This window comes from Suricata suricatta, chromosome 6 (genome assembly GCF_006229205.1).
Source record: "Suricata suricatta isolate VVHF042 chromosome 6, meerkat_22Aug2017_6uvM2_HiC, whole genome shotgun sequence".
Lineage (NCBI taxonomy): Eukaryota > Metazoa > Chordata > Mammalia > Carnivora > Herpestidae > Suricata > Suricata suricatta.
Genome location: NC_043705.1, coordinates 3,218,161 through 3,228,525, shown reverse-complemented (window position 1 = coordinate 3,228,525; position 10,365 = coordinate 3,218,161). Strand labels below are relative to the sequence as shown.

The window sequence follows — 10,365 nt, the reverse complement described above, 5'->3', positions numbered from 1 at the left end:
ATTGACAGAGAATGTACCTGCAACATGAATGGATCCATAAACACACCCACTGAGCCATGATGCAGTCACCATCTGCACACAGGCCCCTCTATTCATAATGGTCTCATAGTGCAAGGGACAGCAGATGGCAGCATAGCGATCATAGGACATCACTAGAAGGAGGGCAAACTCTGTGCCAGCAAAGAAAATAACAAGAAACGCCTGTGAGGCACATCCCATGAAGGAGATGGAATAGCTCTTGTTCAGAGAGTTTATGATGGATTTGGGAACAGTGACAGAAATATAACAGACATCAATTAAGGATAGATTTTTCAGGAAGAAATACATAGGGTATTGGAAATGTTGGTCAATGGTAGTGATTGTGATAATGAGGAAGTTCCCTATGAGTGCTGCCATGTAAATCAGCGAAAAGAATGTGGCATACAGTCTCTGAAGCTCCTCATCATCAGGAAATCCCATGAGCAAAAATTCTGTGATTAGCGTCACATTAGTTAATTTCTCGGACATGATGATTCTTTTATCTGGAAACATAAGAAAAAAATTTCTTGTATCTTTAGAATCTGGCTTTTTGTTGTTTTGTTAGTCATTTACTGCAATGTTATTCCTGAAGTAAAGCAAATCTTGCAAACTATAATTTCTTCAATGCATGTAGAAAATACTAAAATAGTCATTAAAATAAATGAAGATAATTTTTTCATATGATAACCTAAATTTTATGCATAAAATAAACAAGCTTTGTTCCACACATTCATAAATGAGGGATTTTTTTTTTACCTTGATGGAATAGGGTAAAAGTAATAGGAAAATTTGGAATAAAATAAAGACATTTGTTTACCCATTCTTGGAAATTTGTTTTAGTCCAATGTGAACTATGTTCTTGGTATATTTCTAGGTTTTCTTTTTTAATGCTTCAAGTTTGTATTTAGGTTCTAGTGTAGTATTAATCACAGGAATACAATTTAGTAATCCATCACCTACATATCACACCCAGTGCTCATCACAACAAGTGCCCTTCTTAATGTCCATCGCTCTTCTAGCCCATCTCATCTTCCCTCCAACAAACCTCAGATCATGCTCTATATAGTTATGGTTTGAAGACTCAACATGAATACTTGACAGATTATTTCTCTACTTTTCTCTATTTCTATTATCCCAAAGGTAAGTGAGAAGGGAAGAGATGGGTAGAGCTGAAAATAACTTTGTATTTTTTTCTATGGCAATGATAGAGTCTATGATAGTAATATATATTTTCCATGTAATCAAAGTTAGAATAAAATCACTATCATTTACTAAAAGACTTTAGGAAAATAATTTTTGACCTTTATTTGATGTCAATAAAATCCTAGAAGTATTTATTATGTACTATGAATTGTGTACATATTTCAATAAGGACACATAGCTACTATGCAGCTAATTAACAATATTACAATACAGTGCTACCTTATTTTCATGCTGGAAGGTAGAATGTAAACAGATGAAATAAATGATCTACTTAGACATATCAAAGGACATGAAAAGGCATTAGGAAGCTTATACTAGATGGATAGACGTTTGACTGAAATTCACCTACCTAATACAAATCCAGTTTCCCTGATTGTAGGAGTCAATTATTTAAGACACTGTGGAACTTAAAGACAAAATGAGGTTAATAAAGGACACTTTCTACAATGGACTAATTAGAATGAGAGCTAATTAACTTCATTACCATAAGTTCTGATGCTGTCTCATGTTGTCATCACAAATAATATGAAGTTGGACGTGGAAAGACTTAGGTCCACTTTGGGATATATATTTTGTAACCCTTAGGGATACTTGCCATGAGACCTTCTAATTAATAACAAGAATACTATTAATAGACTTGTGAAACTTTGTTAGGTAATGGATGAATCGATTTCAATGTAGAAACTCATCTTTGAAAAAAAAAAGTGATAGGCTGTGTCTTTTTACTTTGCTACTTAGTTTGAGTATTTAAACTATTTGTCATAATCAGCACATCATTAATTGCACCATGTAAGATATTTAAGATCTAACATAGTGTAGAAACAAGTTCCCCTTTTCATCTCCACCTTATTTTATTCTATGGGGAAAATATCTGATGTTACCTTTTTCATTTTCCAATTTCCTTTATATTTGCAATATATAGATCGAAAAACCATATGCATTGATATAAGTAAGATCTTCCTTAAGATCTTACCTATTTATTTTTAACATAATATATTTCCCAAAAGTACATGTAATACTCTTAGAATTTAAAAATGATTAATTGCGTAACTGAACTCATGGTTCTTAATAGAAGTCAAAGATTTTCTCAACTAAAAATTAGCCAATATGTGTAGAGTAGTTAAGTAAATCAAATCTCAGGGAACCTGGGTGGTTCAGTCAGGTAAGCATCTGACTCGATTTCAGCTCAAGTCATGATCTCATGACTTGTGCATTCGAGCTCTATTTCAGGCTCTGTGCTGACAGTGCAGAGTCGGCTAGGGTTTCTCGCTCTCCTTCTCTCTCTGCTCCTCTCCCACTCATTCTTTCTCTCTCTCAAGTAAATAAATAAACATTTAAAAATAAATCAGTGGTAAAAATAAAATTAAGGGTAGAAAGGAGATGCAAAATATGAACAGGAAATTGATAAATATGGAGTTATATCATTACCATAGAATAAGTAATAGAAATGCTAGATGAAAAGTGGGAGGAGAATCTGGACTGTTAGGGAAAAAACTACCTATCCTAAACAACTGGCTACTCACATATCAACTCCCCCAAATGTGTCCATGCACACTCACACAATCTTGCACACACACTCATTCCCAGGCTGTGTACCCCAAGTTTTTGGGTCAACATGGAAACACACTTTGCCGAAAGTGGTTGAGATAAAATTGAATATGATAAATCGAAACAGAGCAATGATGATTAGGATCACTGGCAGAAATGTTTTCTTCAATGATAGGGTATTTAGTGGCTGAAGAAAATACAACGTAGGAAGTGTTTGATGAGATGTACAGTATTTGGTTGTATTTTAATGCAACAATAATGAAGCAATAGAAAGAGACATCCAGGCTAGGTTTGGGTTCAACCCAGGGGACTTGCCAGGGTAGAAGCAACACCAGTCCCGAGATATCCCTTGAGGACTGAAGCGAGGGCCTGTGCACAAGGTTGCCTCAGCTGAAAAGTGGCCTGAAGTCACAGGGGTCGGCTTAGGGTTAAGATGAACTTCAGATCCGTGGCTAGGGTTAGGGTTAGATCCCAGGAGCCTCCAGCAACGGATCCACCAGACGGAAAAGTGTCTGCCCAGAGGGCTGAGTTTAGGGCGCATGGCAAGTTGCTGGTAGGGCTGTGCCCTGGAGTTCGGGGGACCATATCTCGCTCAGGTCCAAGGACAACCAGACCTCAGTCCTCCACGCTGTGACAGCATGCAGGCTGGAGAAATGGAAAGGTGGTGCTATGTACATCAAGGCGATTCACCCTGCACCACTTCTGGGCCCAGGTCTTGAGCTGTTCCCAGACCTGGGACTCGGGGCCCAATGGGGGACAGAGCCCTGGCTAGGGTTAGGGTTCCACCCAGGGGAGTCACCAGGGCAGAAGCAACACCAGTCCTGTGATCTCCCTTGAGGACTGAAGTGAGGGCCAATGTGAAAGGCTGGCTCAGCTGAAAGGTGGCAGAGAGTCACAGAGGGGTAGGCTTAGGGTTAGGGTGAGCTGTAGATCCGCGGATAGGGTTATGGTTAGATGCCAGGAGGCTCCAGCAACTGATCCACAACTCGGAAACGCATCTGTCCAGAGGGCTGAGTTTAGGGCACATGGCAAGTTGCAGGTAATGCTTTGCTCTGGGCTTCCCGGGACCTTCTCTCACTCCTGTCCAGGGACCTGAGGACCTCAGTCCCCCACGGTGTGACAGTATATGGGCTGAAAACATGGCATGTTGGTGCTCTGTCTTTTACCCCAACTCAACCTGTACCACTTCTGGGCCTGTGGCCCGAGCTGCCCTGGACTCTTGGCTCAGGGCACCATGGGGGACAGAGCCCCAGCTAGGGTTAGGGTTCCAACCAGGGGAGTTGCCAGGGCAGAAGCAACACCAGTCCCGTGCTCTCCCTTGAAGACTGAAGTGAGGGCCAATGGGAGGGGCTGGCTCAGCTGTAAGGTGTCAGGGAGTCATGAGGGGCTACACGTGCTTTTGCTGTCTTGGGCTGGAGCTCCCACCTCCCCTGCCCCTCTTAGGCTGGCCCGTATTCCAATCTCCCCAGTTTTCATTCACTCATTCAGGCATCTTTGAGGTTGTCTTTTTTCTGGAGTCTGTATTTTCTCCTTCCACTCTTGCAGATAAGAGTAATGTCCTGCAGGAGGAGCCAAGATGGCAGAGAGGAATGAGCACTGTAAACTTCATCTGCCCCATCTATCAAACTGAGAAGGACATTACTCACATCTGCAAAAGCGGAAGGAGAAAATACGGACTCTAGAAAGAAGACAACCTCAAAGTTACCTGAGGAGCACACCTCGCCTCAGGCAGCTGCAGCACAAATCCTGGCCAGAGCCAAAAGAAACTGATTCCTCTCCCTAAGAAGACAGCCACCAAAGCAAGTAAATCTCATCTGTGGTAGCATAATAGTGCATGGACTAGGACTTTGAACCAAGGTGGGCCTGGAAAATACAACTTGGCTCAGCTACAGCACAAGGAATTTGGACTCATTAGAGTGGCCTACAGTTCCTAGTCCCAGCAGAGTGTGGCGGGCCGCCATTCTACTGTCTGCAGCCACCAAGGCGGGGCCTCTGAGAGCAATCTCTGAGACCTACCACACCAAACCACGCCTATCCACAAGAGGGAGCTGCTGCTTTTTTCCCCCTCTCTTTATATTCCTTTTTCTTTTTTTTGGTACTTACTTTTAATTATTATTACCTTTTTTATGTATTTTTTAAAATTTTTACTCCTTATCTTCCTTTCTCCTCTCTCCCTCTTTTTTTTTCTTTCTTGCAATCCAGATATATTCTCCTGTATCTCATCCTTATCTCTCCCCTCAACTGGTCATACACTTTTAGATTGTCCATTGTCCTTTGATGTCTCTGACCCCCTTTATTACTTTCTTTTATTCTCTTTGTTTCGTCTCTTTCCTCTCCATTTTCTTTCTTTCCTTTCTCCCCTTTAATTTGTTTCTTTGTTTGATTTCTCTGTGCACTTGTGTGCTTCTGTTCCCTCTGATATGTCTGTCTGTTTTCCTTCTTAGGGCTACTCCAAGAAACAAGCCAAACTGTGCATGACGGCAAGTCCCAAATATCACTGAGTAGGGAAATAAAATATTCAAAGGCACAACAAGAGAAACTGAGGGACACCAGTAAAAGAATATTTCCTGAAACAACAGGCCCTGGACAGACAGTAAGCCTCCATTAACAGAGCAATATTAACAGGTGCACAGTGCTCAGCCAGCTTTCTAAAGGTGACAAGAGACAGAAAACTAGCAAAAATGACAAAACGAAGGAACTCTCCCCTGAAGAACCTCTAAGAAGAAGTCACAGCCACAAACTGCTCAAGGCAGATCTAGACAACATACTGGATCAAGAGTTTAAAAAACATGTCATAAAATTAATCGCTGGGTTTGAAAAAAAGCATCAAAGAAGCACTGAGACAATGACTAGGGACTTTCAAAATAGGTGTGATGAGTTTAAAAAAAGGTTATAAATCAGGTGAATAACAAAATGGAGGCAGCCACCTCAAGGATTGACAAGGCAGAGAGAAGAATAGATGACTTAGAAAATATAGTTATAGCAAAAGAGGAAGCAGAAAAAGGAGAGAAACAGATCCAGGAGCAGGAAAGGAGAATTCAAGACCTGAGTGATATAATCAATTGAAATAACATCTGTCTCATAGGAATTCCTGAGGAGGAAGACAGAGAGAAAGGGCCTGAAGGGATACTAGACCAAATTTTAACAGAATTTCCCAAATCTGGGAAAAGAAATAGACATTCAAATTCAAGAGGCACAAAGAACCCCCTTAAGATGTAACTTGAATTGGACTTCAGCATGACATATCATAGTGAAACTGGAAAAACATAAAGATAAAGAGAGAAATCAGAAAGCAGCTAGGGTGAAAAGGGCCCTCACATACAAAGGGAAACCTATCAGAGTGGCTACAGACCTATCGAATGAAACTTGGCAGGCCAGGAATGAATGGCAGGAAATCTTCAATGTGATGAACAAAAAAAACATGCAGCCAAGAATCCTTTATCTAGCAAGCCAGTCATTCAAAATAGAAGGAGAGATAAAGGTTTTCCCAAATAAACAAAAATTGAGAGAATTCATGACCACCAAAGCAGCCCTAAAAGAATTCCTAAGAGGGACTCTATGAGGGAAATATTGCAAAGAATACAAGGTGCCAGAGACACCACTATAAACATGACGTCTATGGAGAACACAATGAATCTAAACCCATATTTTTCAATAATAACTCTGAATGTAAATGGACTGAATGCTCCAACCAAACGACATAGGGTAACAGAATGGATAAAAAAAAAAAATCCATCTATTTGCTGTCTTCAAGAGACTCACTTTCGACCTGAAGATACCTTCAGGTTGAAAGTAAAGAGATGGAGAAATATCTATCATGCAACGAGAAGCCAAAAGAATGCCAGAGTAGCCATACTTATATCAGACAAACTGGACTTTACAGTAAAGGCAGTAACAAGAGTAGAAGAAGGACATTACATAATGATTACAGGGTCTCTCCATCAGGAAGAGCTAACAATTATAAAATCTATGTGCCAAATTGGGGAGTGCCCAAATACATAAAACAATTAATCACAGACAGAAACAATCTTATTGATAAGAATGTTGTAATTGCAGGGGATTTTAATACTCCACCTACAGCAATGGATAGATCAACCAGACAGAAAATCGCCAAAGAAGCAATCGACTTGAACAACAATTGAAACAGATGGAATTGATAGATATATTTAGAACTTTGCATCCTGAAGTTAGGAAAATTACCTTCTTTTCGAGTACACATGGCACATTCTCCAAGATAGATCACATACTGGGGGATAAAGCAGCCCTCCATAAGTATAAATGAATAGAGTTCATACCATGCACACTTTCAGATAACCAGGCTATGAAACTTGAAATTAACCACAGGAAAAAAGTCTGGAAAACCTCCAAAAAATGTGTAGGTTAAAAACCACCCTACTAAAGAATTATTGGGCTACTCAGGCATTAGAGAAGAAATTAAAAAATATATGGAAACAAATGAAAATGAAAATACAGCAATCCAAAATCTCTGGGACACAACAAAGGCAGTCCTAAGAGGAAAGTATATTGCAATCCAGGACAATCTCAACAAGCTAGAAAAAGCACAAATTCAAAATCTAACATAACACCTACTGGAAATAGAAGGGAAACATCAAGAGCACCCCAAACCCAGCAGAAAAAAGGAAATAATGAAGATCAGGGCAGAAATAAACAATATGGAATCAAAAAGAACAGGCAGGCAGATCAATGAAACCAAGAGTCGGGTCTTTGAAAAAAATAAACAAAATCGATAAACCTCTATCCAGACTCCTCAGAAAGAAAGAGAGAGCACCCAAATAGACAAAATCATGAATGAAAATGGATCTATCACATCTAATCCCTTAGAAATACAAGCAATCATCAGAGATTATTATGAAAAATTATAGGCCAAAAAACTGGACAACCTAGAATAAATGGACAAACTCCTAAGTGCACATTCACTGCCAAAATTCAAACGGGAAGAGATAGAAAGCATGAATAGACCAATAACCAGTGAAGAAATCGAATCTGTTATCAAAAATCTCCCAACCCATAAGACCCCAGGGCCAGATGGCTTCCCAGCGGAATTCTACCAGACATTTAAAGCAGAGCTCATACCCATTCTTCTCAAACTATTCCAAAAAATAGAAATAGAAGGAAAACTTCCAAACTCATTCTATGAACCCAGCATCACCTTGATACCCAAACCAGACAGAGACCTAGCCAAAAAAGAGAACTACAGACCAATATCCTTAATGAATACAGATGCAAAAATACTCAACAAGATACTGGCAAATCGGATTCAACAGCATATAAAAAGAATTATCCACCATGATCAAGTGGGATTCATTCCTGGGTTACAGGGCTGGTTCAATATTCGCAAATCCATCAATGTGATCCATCACATTAACAAAAGAAAGGATAAAAACCATATGATCCTGTCGATAGATGCAGAAAAAGCATTTGACAAAGTACAGCACCCTTTCTTAATAAAAAACCCTTGAAAAGGTCAGAATAGAAGGAACCTTCCTAAACATCATAAAAGCAGTTTGTGAAAAGCCCACAGCTACTATCATCCTCAATGAAGGAAAACTGAGAGCTTTCCCCCTGATATCAGGAACACGAGAGAGGTGTCCACTCTCACCACTGTTGTTTACCATAGTGCTGGAAGTTCTAGCATCAGCAATCAGACAACAAAAGGAAATAAAAGGCATCAGAATTGTCAAAGAAGAAGTCAAACTTTCACTTTTCACAGATGACATGATACTCTACATGGAAAATTTGATTGACTCCACCAGAAGCCTTCTAGAATTGATCAATGAATTCAGTAAAGGTGCAGGGTACAAAATCAATGTACAGAAATCAGTTGCATTCCTATACACCAAAAATGAAGCAGCCGAAAGAGAAATCAAGAAACTGATCCCATTCACAAATGCATGAAAAACCATAAAATACCCAGGAGTAAACCTATTCAAAGATGTAAAAGACCTATATGATGAAAACTATAGAAAACTTATGAAAGAAATTGAAGAAGACACCAAGAAATGGAAAAGCATTCCCTGTTCATGGATCGGAAGAATAAACATTGTGAAAATGTCATTACTACCCAAAGCAATCTACACATTCAATGCAATCCCCATCAAAGTTGCACCAACATTCTTCTCAAAGCTAGAACAAACTATCCTCAAATTCGTATGGAACCACAAAAGACCCCGAATAGCCAAAGTTATATTGAAGAAGAAAACCAAAACGGGAGGCATCACAATCCCAGACTTTACCCTCTACTACAAAGCTGTCATTATCAAGACAGTATGGTATTGGCACAAAAACAGACACATAGACCAATGGAATAGAATAGAGAACCCAGAACTGGCCCACAGAGGTACGGCGAATTGATTTTTGACAAAGCAGGAAAGAGTATGCGATGGAAAAAAGACTGCCTCTTTAGCAGGTGATGCTGGGAGAACTGGACAGCAACATGCAGAAGAATGAAACTAGACCACTTTCTTACACCATACACAAAAATCAACTCAAAATGGCTGAAGGACCTGAATGTGAGACAGAAAACTATCAAAACCCTCGAGGAGAAAGTTGGAAAAAACCTCCTAGACCTCCACCGCAGCAATTTCCTACTCGACACATCTGCAAAGGCAAGGGAAATGAAAGCAAAACTGAACTCTTGGGACTTCATCAAGATAAAAAGCTTCTGCAAGGCAAAGGAAACAATCAAGAAAACTAATAGGCAACTGACAGAATGGGAAAATATAGTTGCAAATGGCATATCAGATAAAGGGCTTGTATCGAAAATATACAAGGAACTCACCAATCTTCACACCCACAAAACAAATAACCCAGTGAAGAAATGGGCAGAAGACATGAACAGACACTTCTCCAAAGAAGACATCCAGATGGCCTACAGGCACATGAAATGATGCTCAACATCACTCATCATCAGGGAAACACAAATCAAAACCACACTGAGATACCACCTCACGCCAGTCAGAGGGACTAAAATGAAGAAATCAAGAGACTATAGATGCTGGCGAGGGTGTGGAGAGACGGGCACCCTCTTACACTGTTGGTGGGAATGTAAACTGGTGCAGCCACTCTGGAAAACAGTGTGGAGGTTCCTCAAAAAACTATCTATAGAACTCTGTTAAGACCCAGCAGTAGCATTGCTAGGGATCTACCCAGGGGATACAGAAGTGCTGATGCATAGGAACACATGTACCCCAATGTTCATAGTGGCACTTTCTACAATAGCCAAATCATGGAAAGAGCCTAAATGTCCATCACCTGATGAATGGATCAAGAAGATGTGGTATATATATATACAATGGAGTATTACATGGGAATGAGAAAGAATGACATATGGCCATTTGTAGGAAAGTGGATGGACCTTGAGGGTGTCATGCTAAGCAAAATAAGTCAGGCAGACAATGACAGATACCATATATTTTCACTCATAGGTCTAACAGGAAAACAGGAGAAACTTAATGGAGGACCAGGGGGAGGGGAAGAGGGAAAGAGAGTTGGGGAGAGAGAGGGACGCAAAACTTGAGAGACTATTGAATGCTGAAAATGAACTGAGAGTTGAAGGTGGGGGGGGGAAGAGGTGGT

General features: G+C 40.0%; 1 protein-coding gene across 1 annotated transcript in view; it reads right to left on the bottom strand.

Annotated features, from left to right (window-relative positions):
• The window catches only part of LOC115294087 (olfactory receptor 14A16-like), an 882-nt gene extending 375 nt beyond the window's left edge, over positions 1-507 (bottom strand). Inside the window, exon 1 of the mRNA XM_029941788.1 lies at positions 1-507. This exon is cut by the window's left edge and continues 375 nt beyond it. Within this exon, the coding sequence (XP_029797648.1) occupies positions 1-507 (507 nt within the window).
• Between the last annotated feature and the right edge of the window lie 9,858 nt (positions 508-10,365).